We start from the raw sequence: 25,992 nt of genomic DNA, 5'->3' as shown, positions 1-25,992 counted from the left end.
CCCTATCTTGGATCTGAGGTTCACAAGCCTTGTCGATGGTTCCTAGTTAGTTTAGCATTAATTAACAGTCTCTTGCCAGTTTTCAGGATGGCTAATATCCCCAGAGAACAGGGGATAGTTTTTTCCAAGGGAAGGGAATAATATCACCACATGGGGGTGAGGTAGCTTGATTGTTACTGGACGGGTGATTCAGAGGCCTGGACTAATCCAGAGATGTGAATTCAGATTCCACCATGGTAACTGGGAATTTAAATTCAGTTAAATAATTCTAGAATTGCAAAGCTAGTCTCAGTAATGGTGACCATATAACTACCGGATTGTTTAAAAAAAAAAATTAATTCATCTGGTTCAATTATGTCCTTTTTAGGGAAGGAAAAGTGCTGCCCTTGCCTGGTCTGGCCTACATGTTACTCCATGGCAATGTTGATTCATAATTGCCCTCTGAAATGGCCAACAAGACACTCACCACCACCTTCTCAAGCATAGAGATGGGCAATAAATAATGGCCTTGCCTTTGACATCTTCATCCTGTGAATGAATATTTTTTTTTTTTTAAAAAAGCAAAGCTGCATTTATTGCAGGGATGGGGTTACTTGATGGTGACTCTAAGTTGCAAAAGTGGAAGAATGTTCCAATCATCACTATTGCAGTATTTCTTTGGCTTGATTTTTGGACAATTCATCTCCTTGAGCTTGACTGCTTCTGTTTTCACATTCTAGGGATTACGTGCAGCATAGTCATGCTTTACATCTTCTTCACTAAATTCTGGCCGATTGCAGCTTTATACTTTTCCTGGCTAGTCATCGACTGGAGTACGCCAAAGCAAGGTTAGAAACTCGGGCAATGAGTGGACCTGGTCGATTTGGGATGGGAGGCAGTCAGGGTTCTAACAGGTGACCTCATGCATGTTGGTGGGTTTTTTCCCTGGAGAGAAATGTATCTCCTTTATTTGGCAACTTCACCACCAGAGTAAAGCTGTAGTACAAGCCATCTGCTTGATCAACAGCCTGTCCGCTAGCTTAAATATCCAGTCCCCCTGGCATCAGCACAATGTGTCTGCAGTGTATACCATCTACAAGATGCACTGCAGCAATTCACCAAGGCTCCTTCGACAGCACCTCCCAAACCTAAAGCCTCCATCACTTAGGGTAGGTGCAGTAGTTGCTTGGGAACACCACCACCGGCAGGTTCCCCTCCAAGTCATGCACCATGCTGACTAGGAAATATATCACCATTCCTTCACTGGTTCAAAATCCTGGAACTCCCTCCCTAACAGCACTGTGGGACCACCTTCACCACACAGATTACAGTAGTTCAAGAAGGCACCTCACCAGGGCGGCACAGTGGCGCAGTGGTTAGCACCGCAGCCTCATAGCTCCAGCGACCCAGGTTCAGTTCTGGGTACTGCCTGTGCGGAGTTTGCAAGTTCTCCCTATGACCGCATGGGTTTCCGCCGGGTGCTCCGGTTTCCTCCCACAGTCAAAGACTTGCAGGTTGATAGGTAAATTGGCCATTGTAAATTGCCCCTAGTGTAGGTAGGTGGTAGGAGAATGGTGGGGATGTGGTAGGGAATATGGGATTAATGTAGGCTTAGTATAAATGGGTGGTTATTGGTCGGCACAGACTCGGTAGGCCGAAGGGCCTGTTTCAGTGCAGTATCTCTGACTTCTATGACCGCCACATTCTCAAAGACATTTGGGGATGGGCAATGAATGATGGCCTTGCCAGCAATGCCCACACCCTAAGAATTAATTTTTAGAAAAACTTTGTGGCGCGGATTTTTTTCTCAATGAAAGAGGTAGCATTTTCTACGCTCATCTCCCTCATGATTCAATATAAGAATAGACAAAATAGGAGCGGAATTGGCCATTTGGCCCTTCAAGCCTACTCTACCATTCAGCAAGATCATGGCTGATCTTCTATCTCAACTCCACCTTCTCACACGATCCCAATATTTCTTAATTCCATTAGTACCCAGAATTCTATCAACCTATATGGTGAATGTAGTCAGTGACTGACTGAGCATCCACAAACCTCGGATAGAGAATTCCAAAGATCCACAGGTGTCTGAGTGAAGAAATTTCTCCTAATCTCAGTCGTAAATGGATGACTCCTTATTCTGAGACTGTGGCCCCATGTTTTAGATTCCCCAGCCAGGGGAAACAGTGTCTACCCAGTCAAGCCCCTTAACAAGAATTTTATATGTTTCAATTAGCTCACCTCTCCTTCTCCTAAACTCCGGGGAATGTAGACCGAGTCTACTCAATCCTTCAATGGGTTTATCCAGTGTGTAACTGAGTAACGGACCAGGAAGGTTGCAGGTTTGAGCCATGGTTGGCTGAGGTGTTAGGGCAGCAATAGAGGTCTTGCAATTTTCCTCTTTTTTTTTTAATGGACAAAAATAACATATGGGGTCCTTGGCTTTATAATTAGAGGCATAGATACAAAATCAAATGAAATTAATGGTAAACTTTTATAAATTACAGATTATACCCCAGCTTGTGTATTATGTTCAATTCTGGGCACCATACTGTAGGAAGGATGTGAAGGCCTTCGAGAGGGTGCAGAGTAGATTTACTACAATTGTACCAGGGATGAGGGACTTCAATTGCTTGGATAGATTGGAGAAGGTGGGGCTGTTCTACTTGGAGAAGAGAAGGTTGCGAGGAGATTTGATAGTTCTCCAAATCATGAGGGGACAAAGTAGATAGAAACTGTTCCTATTGGAGGAAGGGTTGAGAACCAGAGGACACCAATTTAAGGTGAATGGCAAAAGAACCAACTACAACATGAAGGGAGAAAGCACTTTTACGTAGCAAGTGGTGAGTGAGTTAGACTACTGCATACAGTTTTGGTCTCTTTATTTAAGGAACGATAGATATACTTACATTGGAAGCAGTTCAAAGGAGTTTCACTAGGCTGATTCTTGGGATGAAGTGGGGTTGTCTTGAGGAAAGGTTGAGCAGGTTGGGCCTATACTCATTGAAGTTGAGAAGGATGAGAGGTGATCTTGTTGAAACCTATAAGATTCTGAGGGGGCTTGACAGTAGTTACTGAGAGGATGTTTCCACTTGTGGGGGAATCTAGAACTAGGGGGCATAGTTTAAGAGTAAGGGGCCATCCATTTAAGACTGAGATGAGGAATTTCTTCTGAGGATTGTGAATCTTTGGAATCCCCTACCCATGTAGTGCTGTGAAGGCTTTGTCATTGAATATATTCAAGGCTGAGACAGACAGAGTTTTGAACTATAGGGGAATCGAGGGGTTAGGATGAACAGGCAAGAAAGTAGATCTGAGGACCAGGTCAAAACAACCATGATCTTATTGAATGGCAGAGCAGTCTCCAGGGGTGTATGGCCTACTCCTGTTCCGGGATCTGGAATGCACTGGCTGAGAGTGTTGTGGAGGCAGTTTCAATCATGGCTTTCAAAAGGTAATTGGATAAGCACTTGGAGAGAAAATTTACAGGGCTATGGGGAAAGGATTGGATAGGGGGATTAACTGAATTGCTCTCGCAGAGAGCCAGCATGGACACAACAGGCTGAATGGCCTCCTTCTGTGCTATCGTTCTAAGCGGGTTCATTAGTAACATTTAAAAGGGAATTGGATATATACTTGGAAAGGAGAAAAGAGCAAGGGGAGTGACATGTACTTTGCGCTGGCTAATCTTTGAGATCATTTGGGAAAAGAAATGCATCCTCTTTGCAGGAGGACGAAGATCAGAATGGGTTCGGAACTGGGCTGTGTGGAGATACTTCCGAGAATACTTTCCTATCAGAGTGAGTACGTTAAAAGGACCAAGTGATGAGTTTTGTAATGGTCTGTACACATATAGATGAGGAAAACCCGCTTTTTGTCTTGAGTTTCCCCTTTCAAGAAATTCATCGCTCTTTCTTTCCCCTCCTCCTTGGGAAGGAGGACATTTAGCATGAAATAAATTTTGCGGGTTAAAGTAACTCTTTTATGTGCTATTGTACCTTTCCTGCCTTCCACTCTGCTTGTCGATTCATTCCACAGGCTCCACATTATTGCTAGTGTCTCATGTACTGGTAACATGCCCTTTCCTAATCCTGTATTGGTCTGATGGTCATGGGTTCAAGTCCACTTCAGGCACTTGGGCACAAAATCTAGGCTCACTCTCCCAGTGCAATACTAAGGGAGTGCTGCACTGTCTGAGGTGCTGCCTTTTGGATGAGACGTTAAATCGAGGCCAGTCAGCCCTGTCAGTTGGATGTAAAAGATCCCATGGCCCTGTTTTGAAGAGGAGCAGGGGAGTTCTCCCTTATGTTCTGGGTCAAATTTATCCCTCAACCAAAATCACCAAAACCAGAATATCTGGTCATAATCACATTGCTGTCTGTGGGAGCTTGCTGTGCACAAATCGGCTGCTGTGTTTCCTACATTAAAACAGTGACTATAGCCAATGTAGTACTTGTGACGTGTATAGAATTTTGGGATGTCCTGAGGTTGTGAAAGGCAGCATATAAATGCAAGTCTTTCTTTTGATAAGGGATGTAAACGAAACACATTTCTCCTTTTTAATAATTGCTCTTTTGAACTTAAACTCATCTAAAACTCTGCTGCCTGTATCCTAACTTGTACCAAGTCCCGATATCCCACCGTGGTCTCACCCACCTATCTCTGTAACTTCCTCCAGCTCTCCGATCGCCGCACTCCGGTTCTGGCCTCTTGGGCATTCCTGATTTTAATTGCTCCCCCATTTATGGCTGTGTCTGGGTCCTAAGCTCTGGAATTCTCTCTCTTTCACTTTTTCTCTCTTTCTCTCCTTTTTTTCTCTCTTTTTCTCTTTCTCTCTCTTTTTCTCTTTTTTTCTCTTTCTCGCGCTCTCACTTTTTCTCTTTTTCTCTCTCTCACTTTTTCTCTTTTTCTCTCTCTCACTTTTTCTCTCTTTCTCTCTCTCTCACTTTTTCTCTCTTTCTCTCTCTCTCACTTTTTCTCTCTTTCTCTCTCTCTCACTTTTTCTCTCTTTCTCTCTCTCTCACTTTTTCTCTCTTTCTCTCTCTCTCTCTCTTTTTCTCTCTTTCTCTCTCTCTCACTTTTTCTCTCTTTCTCTCTCTCTCACTTTTTCTCTCTTTCTCTCTCTCTCTCACTTTTTCTCTCTTTCTCTCTCTCTCTCACTTTTTCTCTCTTTCTCTCTCTCTCTCACTTTTTCTCTCTTTCTCTCTCTCTCTCTCTCTTTCTCTCTCTCTTTCTCTCTCTCTCTCTTTTTCTCTCTCTTTTTCTCTCTCTTTTTCTCTCTCTTTTTCTCTCTCTTTTCCTCTCTCTTTTCCTCTCTCTTTTCCTCTCTCTTTTCCTCTCTCTTTTCCTCTCTCTTTTCCTCTCTCTTTTCCTCTCTCTTTTCCTCTCTCTTTTCCTCGCGCGCTCTCTCTCTCTTTTCCTCGCGCGCTCTCTCTCTCTTTTCCTCGCGCGCTCTCTCTCTCTTTTCCTCGCGCGCTCTCTCTCTCTTTTCCTCGCGCTCTATTTTTTCTCTTTTTTTTTTCTCTCTCTCGAACAAATATTTGATCATCTATCCTAATAGCTCTTATGTGGCTGTGTAATATTCATTTTGATAACTCTCCTATGAAGCACCTTGGGACATTTTATTATGTAGAGGTAATACACAAATCCAGGTTGTTGGCTGGCTGGGTGTACTGTGTGTGTTTTGTTAATTTTTTGGTTATAATAAGCTGGATGGAAGTTCGAATTCAAATATTTCTCCGAATGCAGACTTGGTATGTGCTTGATCAGGGAGCTGTGGTTGCTGCTTCTGAGATCTATTGCATCACACATCCAGCTAACTCAATTGCAGTGAATGCTTTTATTTATGTGATTGGTATGTGTTTGAAATCTGAATTCACAGTGGCTTAGAGGCAGATGACTTTTGTGATCAAAGACCTAAAACTTCCTTTTTATTATGTAAAATCCCATGACCCTATTTCAAAAGAGCGGAGGTATTTCCCCAGTGTCCTGGGGACAATGGTTATCCCTCAACCAGCATCACTTAACTTTTATCTGGTTATTTATCACATTGCTGTTTGTGGGATCTTTCTATGCGCAGATTGATTGTCGCGTTTCCTACATTACAATAGTGACTGCACTTGAAAAGTAATTAATCAGCTGTCGAGCGCTTTGAGCCATTCTGAGGTGGTGAAAAATGCTACATAAATGCAAGTCTTTTCTTTTTCCACAGTTTTTAAAGTCTTGGAGAATAGAGAGAAATACAGTAAAAGCTCTAAGAGTTTGATGTTACCTTGGGGGCAGCACTCTGCTCTGCTATTGGGAAGTGACTGTTGCCCAACTGAGGATTTGGCATGGACTTTGGAAGTAACTTGTTTTCATGGTGCTGTACCACAAATGAACAGATTCCCTCCAACAATTGTGCAGCCAGTGAGACTCCTGTTCCTTTAGTTGCGCAGTAACCTTTGCACAGTATTGTGCAGTATGAAAGGGATTGCGAGTTGGGGGCAGGGGGGTGGTGGGGTTGTTGGTGGTGAGGGTTAATGCATAAGGCAGTTCCAGTGTCAGGTTGTAGATTCCATCTCCACACAACTATTTTTTTCTTTACTTTCGCAAAAACAAATTACTGCCAATGCTGGAAATCTGAAATGACAGAAAAGGTTTCAGGCCAATTCTTTATCAGAACTGGGTTAGGTCAAAAGGTCATCGACCTGAAACGGTAACTCAGTTTTTCTCTCCACAGATGCTGACTGACCTCCTGTGTATTTCCAGCATTGTTCTGTTTTATTCCCTCTTTACATTCTCTGTCGTCACCTGAAAGTATTATATACCATTTACAGTGCAGAAGCAGGCCATTCAGCCCAACTTGTCCATGCCGGTGTTTATGCTCCAAGAGCCTCCTAACCCCATATTCCTTTCTCCATCATGTACTTATCTAGTTTTCCCATAAATACCTCTTCCTGGTGTTCCATTCCGCTGGCCCTCCAGTACCTTGTCAAACTGGCCATTGTCCTCTGAAGCAAATGAGGGAATATAGAACAAAGAACAGTACAGCACAGGAACAGGCCATTCAGCCCTCCAAACCTGCGCCGATCTTGTTGCCTGCCTAAACTAACACCTTTTGCACTTCCGGGGCCCATATCCCTCTATTCCCTTCCTATTCATATATTTGTCAAGATGTCTCTTAAACGTCACTATCGTACCTGCTTCCACCACCTCCCCTGGCAGCAAATTCCAGGCACTCACCACCCTCTATGTAAAAAAAAAAAAACTTGCCTCGCTCATCCCCTCTAAACTTTTCCCCTTGCACGTTAAATCTATGTCCCCTAGTAACTGACTCTTCCACCCTGGGAAAAAGCTTCTGACTATCCACTCTGTCCATGCCGCTCATAACTTTGTAAACCTCTATCATGTCGCCCCTCCACCTCCGTCGTTCCAGTGAAAACAATCTGAGTTTTTCCAACCTCTTCTCATAGCTAATGCCCTCCAGACCAGGCAACATCCTGGTAAACCTCTTCTGCACCCTCTCCAAAGCCTCCACATCCTTCTGGTAATGTGGTGACCAGAATTGCATGCAATACTCTAAGTGTGGCCTAACTAGGGTTCTGTACAGCTGCAACATGACTTGCCAATTTTTATACTCTCTGCCCCGACAATGAACGCAAGCATGCCGTATGCCTTCTTGACTACTTTATCCACCTGCGTTGCACTTTCAGTGACCTGTGGACCTGTACGCCCAGATCTCTCTTCCTGTCAATACTCCTAAGGGTTCTGCCATTTACTGTATACCTCCCACCTGCATTAGACCTTCCAAAATGCATTACCTCACATTTGTCCGGATTAAACTCCATCTGCCATTTCTCCGCCCAAGTCTCCAACCGATCTATATCCTGCTGTATCCTCTGACAATCCTCTTCATTATCTGCAACTCTACCAACCTTTGTGTCGTCCGCAAACTTACTAATCAGACCAGCTACATTTTCCTTCAAATCATTTATATATACTACAAACAGCAAAGGTCCCAGCACTGATCCCTGCGGAACACCACTAGTCACAGCCCTCCATTCAGAAAAGCACCCTTCCACTGATACCCTCTGTCTTCTATGACTGAGCCAGTTCTGTATCCATCTTGCCAGCTCACCTCTGATCCCGTGTGACTTCACCTTTTGTACCAGTCTGCCATGCGGGACCTTGTCAAAGGCTTTACTAAAGTCCATATAGTAACATCCACTGCCCTTCCTTCATCAATCATCTCCGTCACATCCTCAAAAAACTCAATCAAGTTCGTGAGACACGACCTCCCCTTCACAAAACCATGCTGCCAATCACTAATAAGTTCATTTGTTCCCAAATGGGAGTAAATCCTGTCCCGAAGAATCCTCTCTAATAATTTCCCTACCACTGACGTAAGGCTCACCGGCCTATAATTTCCTGGATTATCCTTGCCACCCTTCTTAAACAAAGGCACAACATTGGCTATTCTCCAGTCCTCTGGGACCTCACCTGCAGCCAATGAGGATGCAAAGATTTCTGGCAAGGCCCCAGCAATTTCTACCCTTGCCTCCCTCAGTATTCTCGGGTAGATCCCATCAGGCCCTGGGGACTTATCTACCTTAATGTTTTGCAAGACACCCAACACCACCTCCTTTTTGATACTGAGACTATCTGCACTCCCTTCCCTAGGCTCATCATCCACCAAGTCCTTCTCTTTGGTGAATACTGATGCAAAGTACTCATTTAGCACCTCGCCCATTTCTAGTGAAGTGTAGTCACTGTTGGAATGTAGGAAATGCAGCTGATTTTTTTGAGCATAGCAAGCTCCCACAAACAGCAATGTGATAATGACTGGATAATCTGTTTTTAATGTCACTTGAGGGATATATACTGGCTAGGACATGCATCTTTGGACTTGGACTGAGGCTTGGAACATCAGAATTGCTCAGTGGAAAAAGAGAAAAGTCCGTGTAGTTTAGCAGTTGGCAGTTAACTGTCGGTCACTGTAATCTGGTGCATTTGCCATGGCAACGCCTTTACCAATCATAGTTCAGTTGCCAACCAATCAGCATTCTCTTCTCATGCAGTAGAAGTTGTTGTTTTCCCTTACGTTGGTTATTCTTGCGGTTGTACTGATGAGTGCAAGATAAAGCTTCGAAAACATGTCTCTATTTTCAGCAATACTCAAGTTCTGTGGTACTAAACGACTATATATTTTTCTCTTGTATCTAACCTGAATTGGTCAAAATTTCACATACCAACTGCCTGTTCGTATAGTTTCAGCATTCTTCAAAAAAACAAAATTGCAGGGCTATGGGAAGGGAATAGAGGGGTATGATAATTAATTAGATAGCTCTTTCAAAAGAGCATGCATGGGCACAATGGGCAGAATGCCTGTCTATGGTGTGGTTATGATTCTAGTTGATTATTCATTCCAGATGTCTGGACTTTGACCATTGGTGATTTTACTGTAGTCAGGATTGTTATCCTGAGCCTGGTGGCTTGAATGGACTTTTCTCTTTTCTCCTCTCTTCCTGAAGTTGCATTCATTATCTCTGTTTGTTGTAAGTCCATTGCTGCTCTGCCTTTCCTACCACCCCAAGGGATGTGGATACAGTTAACAGTGCTGGATAGACATTCATTGGATGTCGTGCAAACAATTATTAGGACAAGTGTTAAATGGAGAAATGAGAACCAGTTGAACAGCATGCGACCTCCTAGACATCTACTTACTAATATCTGGCAAGTAACATTCATGCCACACAAGTGCCAGGCAATGACTATCTCCAATAAGAGAGAATCTTACCATCTCCCCTTGATGTTTAATAACATTACCATCGGCAAATCCTCCACCATCAATAACCTGGGGGTTACCATTGACCAGAAACCTAACTGGAACAACCATATAAATACTGTGCCAAAACAAACAGGTCAGAAGCTGGGAATTCTGCAGTGAGTAACACACCTCCTGACTCCCCAAAGCCTGGCCACCATTTACCAGGCACAAGTCAGGAGTTTGATAGAATACTCTCCACTTGCCTGGATGGGTGCAGCTCTAATGAGACTCGAGAAGCTCGACACCATCCAGGACAAAGCGGCCCGCTTGATTGGCACCCCATCCACAAACATTCACTCCCTCCACCATTGACGCACAGTGGCAACAGTGTGTACCATCTACAAGATGCACTGCAGCAACTTGCCAAGCCTCTTTCAATCAGTCCAAATAGGCAATCTCTACCACCTAGAGGGGCAAGGGCAGCAGATGCATGGGAACACCAAGTTCCCTTCCAAGCCGCACACTATCCTGACTTGGAACTATATCGCTGTTCCTTTACTGTGCCTGGGTCAAAAACCTGGAACTCCCTTCCTAACAGCACTGTGGGTGTACCTACACCAAATGAACTGCAGGGATTTAAGAAGGTAGTTCATCATCACCTTCTCAAGGGCAATTGGGGCTGGGAAATAAATGTTGGACTTGCCAGTGATGCTCACAGCCCATGAAAGAATTTTTTAAAAAAATTAGTTGTCCATGCACTGGGTCCATGAGGTGTCACCACCATATTGTCATTCCTCTCACTGTGATGTGTCAACATTATAGAGCTGTCTCATACTGATTGACCTCTATAGTTATTTTATTAACTGAAAGTCCTGAATGTGTCAACCAACTCTTGCCAAGTGAAGTGGAGAGAGGGTGGGAGAATTGTACTGTAGTACCCAGAACTAAAATGCAGATTTCCTGTAAGTATTTATAGTCATTATAGACGGGTTTTTGGATGCACTTGCAATTTTGCTTAAAGTACTGACCAGAGGAACGTTCTTGATGACCTCTGATGTCACTACAGATGCTACTTGCATTTCTAAAGCACTTGATAACGTACACAGTTATCAAAGAACAAAGAACAGTACAGCACAGGAACAGGCCATTCGGCCCTCCAAGCCTGCGCCGATCTTGATGCCTGCCAAAACTAAAAACCTTCTGCACTTCCGGGGACCGTATCCCTCTATTCCCATCCTATTCATGTATTTGTCAAGATGCCTCTTAAACGTCTCTATCGTACCAGCTTCCACCACCTCCCTCGGCAGCAAGTTCCAGGCACTCACCACCCTCTGTGTAAAGAACTTGCCTCGCACATCCCCTCTAAACTTTGCCCCCCTCACCTTAGTGGTTAGCACCGCAGCCTCACAGCTCCAGCGACCCGGGTTCAATTCCGGGTACTGCCTGTGTGGAGTTTGCAAGTTCTCCCTGTGTCTGCGTGGGTTTCCTCCGGGTGCTCCAGTTTCCTCCCACATGCCAAAGACTTGCAGGTTGATAGGTAAATTGGCCATTATAAATTGCCCCTAGTATAGGTAGGTGGTCGGGAAATATAGGGACAAGTGGGGATGTGGTAGGAATATGGAATTAGTGTAGGATTAGTATAAATGGGTGGTTGATGGTCGGCACAGACCCGGTGGGCCGAAGGGCCTGTTTCAGTGCTGTATCTCTAAAACTAAAACTATGTCCCTTAGTAACTGACTTTTCCACCCTGGGACAAAGCTTCTGACTATCCACTCTGTCCATGCCGCTCATAACTTTGCAAATCTCTATCATGTCGCCCTTCCACCTCCGTCGTTCCAATGAAAACAATCCGAGTTTATCCAACCTCTCCTCATAGCTAATGCCCTCCAGACCAGGCAACTTCCTGGTAAACCTCTTCTGTACCCTCTCCAAAGCCTCTACGTCCTTCTGGTAGTGTGGCGACCAGAATTGCACGATCTTTTTTTTAAAAAGAGTGGTGGATTGGGAGTAAGGAAAAGGAGAAGGGACAGGTAAAGTGATGTCTTAAGGGAAAGATTTTGTGGAAGCTTTTGAAGGAAGGAGTGTTATAAGGCAGCAATACAGATGAGAGTCACAGGATGGGAGCAAAGTGGCTGAAGGCACAGGTGCCAATGGTGGAGCAGAGAATGTCTTTTTTTTGTGTCGTGACCAGAGCTTTCTCCACCTGATCTAATGATTTGAGATCAAGTCCATAAGCTAGTATACTTTGTCTCATTTTGACGTAGACTGTCACTAGATCCTTTTTTAAGGTGAAATATTATTTGGAATGGGTGGGAGAAGGAGAGGAGGCTTTTTAGGGGTTGTCGACTTTGTTTGGAGCAAACAGTGAAGTGAGACCTGCGTCACCACTTTGTGTCTTCCCCCAAACCCCATGCATGTTTTCTGAATCTTGAATGAATCTAATTTTTCTGCACACTTTAAGCAAACCCTGTAGCACTGATCTGTTCAGAAGTGACCGAAACGTGAACTCTGTGTTAAATGCCACTAGATCTCAAACAGTTGCCCCAAAATTGGGCAGGCTTTGTCAGCCAGTTAATTGCAAATTGGTTCCATTTAGACCTAGATTGTGGATCCAACTGAATTCTGCTCCATAATGTAATTGACTAAACTGTTCATGGCTCTTAATTCATATCAAAGGAAATGTGCACTAGATTCAATTGAATTCATTGCTCTGCCACACAATGGCCTTTCACCAGATACTTTCTGTCTCCAATCACTATACCTGAACATGTTTGAGCAACTGCAAGCCATAACTCAGCCAGTAGTTTCATTTTTGGTATGGCATAGTTTACATTCTGGAGCCTGAATGTCAAACTCAACAGACTGCAAGATGTTGCCAACTCAGCAGACTTGAGAACTTTAGGGTGGGCCTGGAGAGTTGGTTGTGACTACTAACCAGCAGCCCACCCTAGACCCTTTATCAATCTTTTTCTCAGCACCACCACCCCACCCCCCCCCCCCCCCAGCTTAATTTCCACCCTCTCCACTCAAAGGTCCACCTTCACACGGAATGTTTGAACACTTGGGAGACTGAGGAGAAAAACAAATTAAGATCTGCACTGGTCACTGCAAAGTCAGTCTCTGTGAAAAGAGACACTGGTGGAATGCATTCATTATCTAACAACGTTGGGGCCACATGGTGAGGGATGTGGGTGGTTCCCACTGGTCAACTCCCCACCTGACTGCAGAAAATGTTTTTTGTTAATAGGGTTTAACCCCTTTGTGTTTTATTTGTCAAATAAACAGGCAGCGACAGGTTTTCTTGTAGGTTTAAAGCAACATTATTTATTGAGCAATATGCCTTATCCTGAAATTGACACAACTGGAGCCACTCACACATTCACTCGGGCTCCCACTCACAAGTGACCGATAAAGAGGAAAAGAGGGATAAGTCAATTTCAAGTGAGGTAGTGTTTTGTGGTCCACAGTGAACCTGTTGAATTCTGTCTAGTCAAGTTCTCTTTGGTTGCACATCTGAGGTGTTTGTAGATTTCTCTGTGGGTTGAAAGTTCATTTTGAAGACAGGATCACTTCCAATTCACTGCTGTACAAGTTGAAAATGTAGAATTCACAGCAGGGTGCCTTCCCTTTTGGCTTGTTGGATTTTCTCCCAGCTCTTAGCTGAAAAGGTCTTTTGGTAATGCTTCTTTCTGGGTGTCTCTCCCTGCCTTGAGGGCTGCCTTTTCAAGATTGAAAGTTTGTCCACATCAGATTCTTGTAAGAGATGTTTTGGTCTCTTTTCCCCATGGTGATCTCACAATGGCCCAGGATGAAAATAATCCAGTTATGATGGTTATGATACCTTCTTTGTTTCAGTGGAACTCCTTCAATTCAGGAACATTTCAGGATGGGTGTAATTGACACCTCTCAACCTGGTTAGGCAGCCTTTGTTCTAAACACAGTGTGGCAATGTTGGAATATGCATGTGGCCATTTTTTTTAAAAAGGTAACGTCAACTTTTATATCTCTTTAGTTAGAGTCTGTAATTATTTTCGTCGCACTTCTCTTAAGTGTGACTATCTATAGTATATACATGGTCCACACAATCCATACAAAAATTACTATGTAAATAACCCTATGGGAATTTTCTGTAGTGGTGTTAATTTGTGATGTGTCCCTGTCATGCCAGTAGGTGGCACTCTAGGATTCCCAGGGTGAAGAAACTGCCTGTAACAAAGGAGAATATTGATGGAATAGATAATACTCTGTCTGAATAATCTCCTGGACTGATTTTGATGGCCTGAGGGGGTCGGAGAGAAATTCTTCAGAGTATTTTTCCTGCCCTTCAGTTTTGCATGTGTTGCAGCTCCAACTGCTGCTGTAAGTAAATACCTAATTCTAGAAATTGTTCTATGTTGTATATGTCAGTCCTGTTTTAATTTTGAAAGCCATTTCACTGCTCCAAGTAGCCCCTGAAAAGCTTTACGCTACAACAGTTTGATTGTCAAACAACCCGTGTTGCAAATAAGCATGGCAATGCTGGTACAGCAAAGACAGAAAATCCTTGAAATTTACAGCACAAAGGGGCCTTTTTTGTGTTTCTTTCCCCCCCATTGCACTGTAAATTTTCATTTTGGAAAATACTATTGAATCTGCTGCCATCGCTCTTTCAGATGGTGCATTCCGGAACGTTACTCATTATGTAATTAAAATTTAACAGTGATACCCCCATTGCCGTGTTAATGTAAATGGAAATTTTAACTACCAGAGGCTTTGAGATACTACGATAATCATGGAATTAAAATTTGGTCTTTCTATCAGATTTCCTGCTCTCCTATCCCTGTCTCAAACACATTCAATATGGTGTCAGTTGTGGCTCAGTGGGTAGCAGTCTTGCCTCTGAGTTAGCGGGTTGTGAGTTCAAGTCCTGCTCAAACTCTCACTCCAGTGCAGTATTGAGGGAGTGCTGTGCTGTCTGAAGTGTGTCATTTTGAATGAGAAGTTGAGCCGAAGCCCCAACTGCCCCCAAAAGTGGGTAGAAAAAGACTTCACTGTGCTGTTTTGAAATTGAGCAGGAGCATTCTCCCTCGCTGATGGCTATCCTGCAGCCAACAGCTTAATTATCTGCTCATTATCACCTTACTGTGCACAATTGCTGCATATACAACAATGCCTATACTTAAATTAGCCGGAAAGTGCTTTGGGAGGTCCTGAGGTGGCAAAATGCAAGTTTAATCTTTCATTTAAATGGAAATAGGAGCAGAGAGCAATTAATGCTGATCAAAGCAAATAGAGCTCAAAGCTGCTGCCCCTTGTAAACGACGCTTATCAACCTACAGACAGTACGATAGCCATGCTGCCAGCTGGACCAGAATGATGGCAGGCTTTAGATCGTTAATATTGACTGGACTTTGCTTTAATTACTGTTGAGTAACTTGGTGGAAAAATTGCATGTTTGACATTGCCTACCTGAACATTGAAATATGCATGTGAAACTTGCCTGGTCTAATTCACACAGCATATCTCCCTTATCTGGGTTGTTTTACAATGTTTGCTCAACAATTTGAGCTGAAATGGCTGATAGTGCACAAGAATTCTGCTGCATATTCACGTTTCTCCAGCAAGAGTCCCAGTTACCAGTACGCTTCTGTTTCACAATGGATTAAGTGCACTAGGTCACACTGAGGACAATGTATTTAATGCTAAACTACTTAAATTTGGGGGAGGGGGGAGAAAGTTATTCCCGCAGTTTTATTCTTAATTACCATGTTTAAAACATTGATGAGAATTTTAGTTTTAAAATAATGTGCAGTGGACTTGATTTAAGTTGCTTTCTGTTAAACCTGCAAAGGGAACCTATTGCTCCAGAATATGAAGACTTCTCTGACTGTACTATCTTCATACTGAGGTTCTTTTTTTCAATGCTGGGTTTATATACAGCAGAGAAGGAAGCCATTTGGCCCATTCTGCCCCTTCTGGTTCTTTGAAAGAGCCATTCAATTAGCTCCTCTCTGCAGTTTTTTTTGCCCCCTGTTAAAAGTTGCTGTTAAATCTACTACCAACCCCTGTCCGAGATCGCATTCCAGATCATTGTAGCTCGCTGCATAAACGTATACCATTTCTCCTCATCTCCCTTTCTGGATCTTTCACCAGTTATCGTAAGTCTGTGTGTCCTGTGGTTGCTGTCCCTGAGCTTGTGGAAACAGTTTATCCCTATCAAAACCCATCAATGTTGAACGCCTCTATTAAATCCCTTTTTTATCTCTCCTTCTTGGGCTTGGAAGCTCTGATTGTCCCGGCATCCATAGCCTTTTGGGAGACAGTTCCCGATTTGTTCGACTCCTCTTTTTTTTTTGTGGAAAAAGTACTTCCTGATTGCAGTCCAAATTGGCTTTGCTGTGTAATTATTTCCCTCATGTCTCCTGTGGCTCTCGTGTCCCTCAATTAATATCATTAAAACAGATTAACTGGTCATTACCTCAGTGCTGTTTGTGGGAGCTTGCTGTGAACAAATTGCCTGCTGTGTGCCCTACATTACAACAGTGACTACGCTTCAAAAAGTACTCGGGCTGTAAAGGACTTCAGATGTCCTGAGGTTCTCTGAATATCGACCCTCTTACCAGTGGAAACCGTTTCTCCTTACTTACTCAATCAAAAGCCTTCATAACCAAGTGCAAATTTGGGTAAAATTATGCCCATCGACTGAAATTTTAATTGATCCATTTTGCAACTAAACACTAAAATAAGTGACCGGAGAATCTGATTCGGTGAACGTTTCCTTTTGGAATTGTGACCACACTCAGCCGACTTTTATCGAGTTTACCAGCATGTACCTTGCAACCCCTCTCATTCTCTCCTTGACCCTACTCCCAACTGAGCCCAGTGGGTTCAATGTATAGACTTTTCAGTCCTGTAACAGAGCAGTTGAAGGCAGATACATGGATCCATCTGGTCAACTGCTTTGTCTATGTAACCATCCCTGCGCCCAAATCTCAACAGCATCATAACCTAGACAGCTGGTGAGCAGGAGTGACTAATCTGCGGCTAAATGGTCCATGGGCCGCTTAAAAGGGGAGCCTTCTATCTCTGCTTTTATTTTTAATGCTGAGTTTATGTACAGCACACATGGAGGCTATTTGGCCCATTGTTTGTGCCAGCACTTTGAAGGAGCTATCCAATTAGCCTCATTCATAGAATCGTAGAATGGTTACAGCACAGACTGAGGCTATTTGGCCCGTCGTGCCCATGCTGGCTGGCGCTCTCAGAGCAACTCAGCTCGTCCCACTCCCCTACTCTTTCCCTGTAGATCTGCAAATTTTTTCTCTTCAGATTATTATCCAATTCCCTTTTGAAAGCCTTGATTGAATCTGTCGCTATCACCCGACTCAGGCAGTGCATTCCAGATCCTAAACACTCACTGCGAGAAAAGATTTCCTTCAGGTCACCTTTGCTTCTTTTGCCATTCACCCTAAATCTGTGCCCTCTGCTTCTCGACCCTCCCACCAATGGGAACAGTTTTTCCCTATCTGCTCTGCCCTGACCCCTCATGATTTTGAATACTTCTATCAAATCTCCTCTCAACCTTCTGTTTTCCGAGGAAACCAGTCCCAACTTCTCCAATCTATCCACTCACGTCAATTTTTTCTTTTCACATTGGGGGAGATGGTGGCACTGTGTTAATGTCACTGGACTAGTAGTTTAGAGGCCTGGGCTCATGCTCTGGGGACAGAGGTTCAAATCCCACCACAGCAGCTGGTGGAATTTAAATTCAATTAATAAATTAAAAAAAAACTTAGAATTGAAAACTAGTCTCTTTAATGGTGTCATGAAACTATCATAAATTGTTGTACAAACCCATCTGGTTCACTAATGTCCTTTAGGGAAGGAAATCTAGTATCCTTACCTGGTCTGGCTTACATGTCACTCCAGACCCACAGCAATGTGGTTGACTCTTGGCAGTGCCTTCTTAGCGCAGTAGGCAGCGCGTCAGTCTCATAATCTGAAGGTCCTGAGTTCAATCCTCAGAGAAGGCAGCATGCCCACTATGCTTTCTGAGGGCGGCACAGTGGCGCAGTGGTTAGCACCGCAGCCTCACAGCTCCAGGGACCTGGGTTCAATTCTGGGTACTGCCTGTGCGGAGTTTGCAAGTTCTCCCTGTGTCTGCGTGGGTTTCCTCCGGGTGCTCCGGTTTCCTCCCACCGCCAAAGACTTGCAGGTGATGGGTAAATTGGCCATTGTAAATTGCCCCAAGTGTAGGTAGGTGGTAGGGAATATGGGATTACTGTAGGGTTAGTATAAATGGGTGGTTCTTGGTCGGCACAGACTCGGTGGGCCAAAGGGCCTGTTTCAGTGCTGTATCTCTAAATAAATAAATAAGTAAATAAATATATATAGAACATAGAACAGTACAGCACAGTACAGACCCTTCGACCCACGATGTTGTGCCAACCCTTTAACCTACCCTAAGGTCAAACTACCTACATACCCTTCATTCTACTATCATCCATGTACCTATCCAAGAGTCGCTTAAATGCCCCTAATGTATCTGTTTCTACTTCTACTACCACTGCTGGCAGCGCATTCCACGCACCCACCACTCTCTGTGTAAAGAACCTACCTCTGACATCTCCCCGAAACCTTCCTCCAATCACCTTAAAATTATGCCCCCTGGTGATAGCCCTTTCCACCCTGGGGAAAAAGTCTCTGACTATCCACTCTATCTATGCCTCTCATCATCTTGTACCCCTCTATCAAGTCACCTCTCATCCTTCTTCGCTCCAATGAGAAAGGCCCTAGCTCCCTGATCTTTCTTCGTAGGACATGCCCTCCAGTCCAGGCAGCATCCTGGTAAATCTCCTCTGCACCCTCTCTAAAGCTTCCACATCCTTCCTATAATGAGGCGACCAGAACTGAACACAATATTCCAAGTGTGGTCGAACCAGGGCCTTATAGAGCTGCAGCATAACCTCGCAGCTCTTAAACTCAATTCCCCTGTTAATGAAAGCCAACACACCATACGCTTTCTTAACAACCCTATCAACTTGGGTGGCAACTTTGAGCGATCTATGGACATAGACCCCAAGATCCCTCTGTTCCTCCACACTGCCAAGAATCCTGTCTTTAAGCCTGTATTCTGCATTCAAATTCGACCTTCCAAAATGAATCATTTCACACTTTTCCAGGTTGAACTCCATTTGCCACTTCTCAGCCCAGCTCTGTATCCTGTCAATGTCCCGTTGCAACCTACAACAGCCCTCCACACTATCCACAACTCCAGCAACCTTCGTGTCATCGGCAAACTTGCTAACCCAGCCTTCCACTTCCTCATCCAAGTCATTTATAAAAATCACAAAGAGCAGAGGTCCCAGAACAGATCCTTGTGGAACACCACTGGTCACCGAGCTCCATACTGAATACTTTCCATCTACTACCACCCTCTGACATCTATGGGCCAGCCAATTTTGTATCCCGACAGCCAACTTTCCCTGTATCCCATGCCTCCTTACTTTCTGAATGAGCCTACATGGGCAACCTTATCAAACGCCTTACTAAAATCCATATACACCACATCCACTGTTCTTCCTTCATCAATGTGTTTTGTCACATCTTCAAAGAATTCAATAAGGCTTGTGAGGCATGACCTGCCCCTTACAAAGCCATGCTGACTGTCTCTAATCAAACCATGCCTTTCCAAATAATCATAAATCCTGTCTCTCAGAATCCCTTCCAATAATTTGCCCACTACCGACGTAAGACTGACTGGTCTATAATTCCCAGGGTTATTCCTATTCCCTTTCTTGAACAAGGGAACAACATTTGTCACCCTCCAATCATCCGGTACTACTCCAGTGGACAGTGAAGACGCAAAGATCATCGCCAAAGGCGCAGCAATCTCTTCCCTCGCTTCCCGTAATATCCTTGGGTATATCCCGTCTGCCCCCGGGGACTTATCTGTCCTCATATCATTCAAACTTTCCAGCACATCCTCCCTCTTAACCTCAACCTGTTCAAGCATATCAGCCAAACCAGTTCCCCAGTCCAAATATAAATGCAACACTTGAGTCAGCACCAATTGGGTGCTATTTTCTGAGTGGAGAGTTGGTAATGAATGATCCTCAATTTCGTTTTATGGCCACTAAGGGAATCTGGGGATAGGACGGGAAAGTGGAGTCGAGGTCAAAGATCAGCCATGTTCGTACTGAATAGAGAGTAGGCTCAAGGGACTGTACAGTTGATTGCTGCTCCATATTACTCATGTTCCTAACTTACAAACCTCAGTGAAGCGAGGAGTCGGACAAAATGGCTTCATGCAGAGAGCATGGTATATTTGCCAGGGAGTTGAAGTGGAATTTTCATCAGAAAAATCAATAGATATATGTAGGGAAGGAAAATACAAGGCTATAGGAAGAGAGTAGAGCAGTGGGATTGGTTTTGAACTATCTAGCATAGACGTGGATGAGCCAAATGTCTACATTTTGTGCTGCGAATCTATAAACGTTTCTTCCATTGCCTTCAGAAGAAGAGTGAAAAATTAGTCTTCTCTTGGGAAATGAAAAGCAGATTTGCTGTAATTGCCATTCACTTGAGCTGGATGGACTTTAGAGACCGATTGTCCCAGCTTAGAGTGTCCCTGACCATAGGGAGGGGGGGGGGGGTGGTGAGGGGGGCGGGGGAGAAGGTGTTGACTCCCAGATGAAGTGGTATTAATTGTGGAGAGCTCTGTTTTTCCTGTCTGGTGGGGAGGGATGGGGGAACTGTTGTAGATAACAGAAAATGGCAGCACGAAAAATTGGTCCAAGGTCAGTGTCCTTTGGCATGTGTGGGAGATGGCAATCTGTTTACACAGACAGTACAGTAACTAGGATTGTCTGAAAATGAATTTGTTCAGTTTTGTAATCCTGGACAAGCTGCATTTCTTGGAAAAAAAATGACCCAGAATAAACAGCTCACATTGGGAAATTAGTTTGATTTATATTTGCAGTTGCAAAAGCTCTGGAAACTTTCTAAACTGTTATTGAGCATGAATCTTTTTGGCCTTGCGTTGCACATCTTCCATTTGCCAGCATAGATCAGCCAATATCTGTATTTCCTCTCTCTTTCCCCCTCTCTCTGTCTGTCTGTGTTTCTCAGTCATAATGGTTACAGTACAGAAGGAAGCCATTTTGCCTGTCATGTCTGTACTATCTCTCTAAGAGCAACTCAGCTAGTCCCACTACCCCACCCTTTTCCCATAGCCCTGCAGTTTTTTTTCTCTTCAGGTAATTGTCCAATTCCCTTTTGAAATCCACAAGGAATCTACCACCATCACGCTCATGGGCAGTGCATTCCAAATCCTCACTACTCGCTATGTAAGAAAAAGTTTTTCCTTTTTTATTTCATCTTTTTTTTTCTTTTTCTCTCTTCAAGCATCAGAACAGACCAATGAGGTCTTCTGCCCAAAACTATTTGAACTTGCTCTATCTTTTCAGCTTGTCATTTCCGTTCACCAGTCTGCCTTCTGCCATTTTTGTCATGATCCTGCCACCAGGTTCGCTTTCTCCTCCCTGCTCCATTTTCTCTCTTCCTTTTCTACCTTACATGTGTTTATCTTTTCCTTCCGTTCTGAAGATGGGTCTACTTGACTGTGTATTGATGTGTCTTTTCTCTTTAGTGATGCTGTCTGACCTATGAATTGCTCCGATTTTGCTGTTTTTTATTTAAGTGGCTTCCACTCTTGCTCCACATTTGAGGGACTTGCGTTCAACGACAGTTCAGGCAAAGGGTTTCCACCTCAAAATGGAACTGTTCTTTTCACGTGTTGCCAGGCCTGTTGTGTATTTGCAACATTTTCTTGGTTTGTATCTTGAGCTCAGAACATTGAGGGGTGGCCTAATCGAGGTAGTTTAAATGAAGGAGGGATTTGATAGGAAATAGTTTCTCTCTATTTACCTTCTAATGGGGGAATCCAGGACAAGGGGTGCAATCTTAAAATTAGAGCAAGGCCCTATAGGAGTGAAAGCACTTTTTCACATAAAGGTCAGTGAAAATCTGGGAAACTCTTTTCCCCCAAAGGCTGAGGATGCCGGGCGTCAATTAAAGCTTTCAAGACTGAGATTGATTAGATTTTTGTTAGATAAATGTAGCAAGGAATATGGCAGGTAAATGGAGTTGAGGTACAGATCAGGCATGATCTAACAATGGTGGCAGAACAGGCTTGAGTTTTATCAGATTATTGGACTCTTTACTTGAATTGTGCAGATGACACTGCACTGTTTGCAGAGTCAGAAGGGGCCCTTGTGAACAAAGTGAATGCTTGGAACATGATTTTCTTCACATCTATTCTCAATCCAAGACAATGGTGATAAGCAGAGTCCTAACCCCGGAAGTGAAAATTGAAGTAAATGGACAAGTCCTGGAACAAGTGAAAAGGTTTACATACCTTGGGCAGATTATCACAGATGATGGGAGATGTGGTTGTGAGATCTGAGGGGAATTGAGATAGTCAAGACCAGGTTTGTCAGAATGAAGGACACGTTGATGTTGAAGAATCTGAACCTGAATCTTAGGAAAAGAATGCTGAGGTTCTACGTTTTGTCATCTATGTTATATGCCTCGGAGACATGGACAACAAACAGAGACTATTGATAAGCTGAATGCCTTCAAGATATGGACATATCGGAGGATGTTCCACATCTCCTTCACAGAGACACTAATGAGGAAGTGCTGGAAATGGCTGGAGAAAAGAGGAAATTAGCACATAACATCAAAGAGAGAAAGATACAATATTTCAGTCACATCATTAGAACAGAAGGTAGACAGGGACAATTACTGGAAGGATAGTTCGGTGGAAAACTTAGGAGAGGGAAGCAAAGGAGAAAATGGATGACTGACATATTGGACTGGATGCAGTTGACCTATGCAGAATGTGTAAGGACAGCACAGGACAGCTAGACAGGTGGAGATCCATGGTTGTCAACCTTCTGGGAAGAAGATGGCACCAATGAATGAACAGTCTCCTTACTAAAAATTGTAGAAATATTGAAGTGTAGTTGCTGGAACAGAGATTTGAATCCAGCCCAGGCTGGCTGGCGAAATGTCTCCTTTTGTGGTTCGAGAGTCCTTTTGTCAAATTGGTTTACAGTCTTAACCACAGAATGGCTGAATAACTTGTGATAACAATGGGAGTGTCTGAAAGAGTACCTCTAAAAGCTAGATTACAAACCCCCCAGGTGGCGGGTGTCCTGATTTTTATTGACCGCCGTGTGATCTTCCATTGCGCAGTTCTCCTCATATTGGGGAGTGTTCCCGCAATAACTCTGAAATCCGAGCTCTGTTTGCTCAGTTGAGAGTTACCCGGGCTGAGGCTGTTCAGCTGAGCAAGCACCAGTGTCCATGTTGCTGATGCAGCTGAAATGAATTGGCAAAGCCCTTCTGATTGATCTGAGAAGGGAAGGATGTTCCATGGGTTGGGGATGTAGTGGGCAATGACACTGTCTAGACATGACTTGGCTTGCATCTGTAACTGTACACATATTTGAACAGAAAATTGACTTCCAGTTTAGTTTAATGAACCAGCCAATTTCAAGCAAATTATCTATTTCGACACTTGTTGCTTTGCCAAGACAGTGTCTGACTTTATCTTTGGAAGCTTTCCCAAGCTAGACTCTCACTGGTCAAGTGGAAGATTTGACTTTTGCTTAAATGCATCTATGCGATTCACCGCCTCTACTCCTTGTGGTAGTGAGTTCCACATTCTTGCCACTCTCTGGGTTAAGGAAATTTCTCCTAAATTCCCTATTGGATTTATTAGTGACTATTTTAGATTTATGGCCCCTAGTTCTGGTCTTACCTGCATGTCTTCTGTACGTCTACCCTATCAAAACCTCTTCATAATTTTGAAGACCTCCTGTTAGGTTGCCCCTCAACCATCTCTTTCTTTTCTAGAAAAAGAGCCCCATCCTGTTCCACGTACTAAATAAAAACAGACTGGAGCTTTGGATCAAAGAGGTGAAGTTTTTTCTGCATTTGTGTACACAGTTTTATTCTCTTTCTTTCTTACAGTTGGTGAAAACACACAACCTTGACCCCACCAGGAACTACATCTTTGGCTGCCACCCCCATGGCATCTTTTCCTTTGGAGCTTTTTGCAACTTTGGGACAGAAGCCACGGGCTTTTCCAATAAATTTCCAGGAATTCGACCTTTTCTGGCCACCTTGGCTGGCAACTTCCGAATGCCAATTCTGCGGGAATATTTAATGAGTGGAGGTGAGTATGACGCTTCCTGTGCAGGTGTGGCTACCAGCAGTATTGATGTGGTGTCGGCCGTGGCTCAGTTGCAGCACTGTCTCGTCCAGTTAGTAGGTTGTGGGTTCAAGACCCGCTCCAGACACTTGAGCACATATTCTAGGCTGACGCTCCAAGTGCAGCACTGAGGAAGTGCTGCTCTGTCAGAGGAGCCGTCCTTTAGATGAGTTGTTAATCCGAGACCCTGTATACCCCCTCAGCTGGACCTAAAAGATCCCACAGCACTACTTTGAAGCATTAAAGGCATTATATAAATGTTTTTATAGTTTTTCACTCAATCTTTGCAAGGATCTTATTGCATTACCGAAAGACCCTTCCACAATGAATGAATCCAATCAATAGTGAACCTCCCACTGTCTCGACTACAACCTCTTGAACAGTAAAAAAACATCCATAGAACTGGCAAAATTGGAGATGGATCTTTTCCGTGGAATCATCCATTTCCCCTCCTCAGCCCATTCGCTGCTGAAACACTCATCCATGGTTACCTCTAGACTTAACTATAGCAACACCCTCCTGGCTGGCCTCACCTCTTCCAGCCCCTGTAAACATGAGCACAGTCAAAATTCTGCTGTCCGTATCCTAATTCCCATTAAGTCCCATTCACCTATCGCCCCTGTTCTTGCTAATCTACATTGGCTCCCAATTTGGCAATGCCTTGTTTTTAAAAATATTTTCATCTTTATTTTCAAATTCCTCTGTGGCCTCGCTGGCCCCTCCCATCTCTGTAACCTCATGCAACCCTCCAAGCCTTCAAGATCTCTGGCCTCTTGCAAGCCCACACCCTTTGCCCCACCATTGAGTGCCTACACTCCATCTAGGTCCCTTGAGCAATACTCCAACAATATTGGACAAAAGTGCCTTTTTACAACTGCTGGATGACCTGAAGTACTTTTGAAGTGTCGTCATTGTGTTGCAGTGAAGAAAACGCAGCAGCAAATTTGCACACAGTACGCTCCCATAAAAAGCGACATGATAAGGACCAGATACTGTTTTAGTGACGTTGGTTGAGTGCCAAATGTTGGCCAGAACACCAGGGAGAACATCCCTGGTTAATTTTGAAATAGTGGCCATGGAAACTTCGTTCACCTGAGGGGGCAGACGGGGCTTTAGTTTTAACGTATCATCCGAAAGACGGCACTTCCAACAGTGCAGCACTCCCTCAGTGCTGCCTGGATTTTGGATTCTGGTGTGGGACTTGGAACCAACAATCTAGTGATTGAGAGTCGAGAATTCTACCCATTGAGCTATGGTTGACTCTTGTTTATGGCACTGATAAGTTGTGAGGGAAGCTGAAAGTTTCAGTTCCTTTAGTAGATTTCAACTTTACGAGTGCTTGCCTTGCACTCTTCAGTTATCAAGTCAGCAGCCTCGTGGCTGCCCTGACCACGTGCATATATTTAAAAATAAGTAATCTAATCAAGAGATGTCCCTCTTGGTACAAGAGGTGCTTTACCATGAAGATGTTTGCTCTGAGACACGTTGTTTGTAAAGTACAATGTCCAAACATAATGACCCTTATCAGATCCATAAACTTGAGAAGTAAGATCTTCCCCCATGTGGAATCCAGTTTAATGATTGTAGATCCTATTCTAAGTATCTTTAACACTGTTGATGGTGTATTGATTTCCTAACCCTCTTCTTTTTTTTTGCGTTTCCTGCGCCCCCCCCCCCCCCCCCCACCCCATGAAAATTTACTGCACTCTTGTGAACTGGCAATATGTAGAAATCTATCTACAATCATTAACTGTGTAATCCAGTTAGGATTTATTTGTCCACTACAGTAAAGCCTATATAAACTCCTCCCACAAAAAGAAAACACTTTGAGAGACCCAAATAATTTGCGCATTAAAATATACAAGAGGCATTCTGAAAACACTACAAATTACAAATTTTGCACACCCTTTAATTTAATGCACCAAATCCTTTTACAACTTAAATACAAGGGATGCAGCCTGTTACAAAGCTGCTGTATCTGTAGCTTCCACTTGAGTTGGGATCC

At 43.7% G+C, this 25,992-nt stretch overlaps 1 protein-coding gene and 1 non-coding gene across 4 annotated transcripts in view; both read left to right on the top strand.

The window, feature by feature from the left end:
- Positions 1-25,992, top strand: part of dgat2 (diacylglycerol O-acyltransferase 2) — a 71,113-nt gene that overhangs the window by 22,793 nt on the left and 22,328 nt on the right. For 2 of the 3 annotated variants that reach the window (XM_068033077.1, XM_068033078.1), the window contains 3 exons: positions 720-827; positions 3,709-3,779; positions 23,747-23,951. In XM_068033077.1, the coding sequence (XP_067889178.1) occupies positions 720-827; positions 3,709-3,779; positions 23,747-23,951 (384 nt within the window). The remainder of the gene's footprint in view (positions 1-719; positions 828-3,708; positions 3,780-23,746; positions 23,952-25,992) is intronic. The other variant, XM_068033079.1, reaches the window with a different exon arrangement.
- trnam-cau (transfer RNA methionine (anticodon CAU)) lies at positions 17,667-17,739 on the top strand. The gene has a single exon. It is a non-coding gene; the product is annotated as a tRNA-Met (tRNA).

This window comes from Heterodontus francisci, chromosome 6 (genome assembly GCF_036365525.1).
Source record: "Heterodontus francisci isolate sHetFra1 chromosome 6, sHetFra1.hap1, whole genome shotgun sequence".
Lineage (NCBI taxonomy): Eukaryota > Metazoa > Chordata > Chondrichthyes > Heterodontiformes > Heterodontidae > Heterodontus > Heterodontus francisci.
The sequence above is the reverse complement of the archived record's forward strand: the minus strand, read 5'-3'. Positions and strand labels throughout refer to the sequence as shown.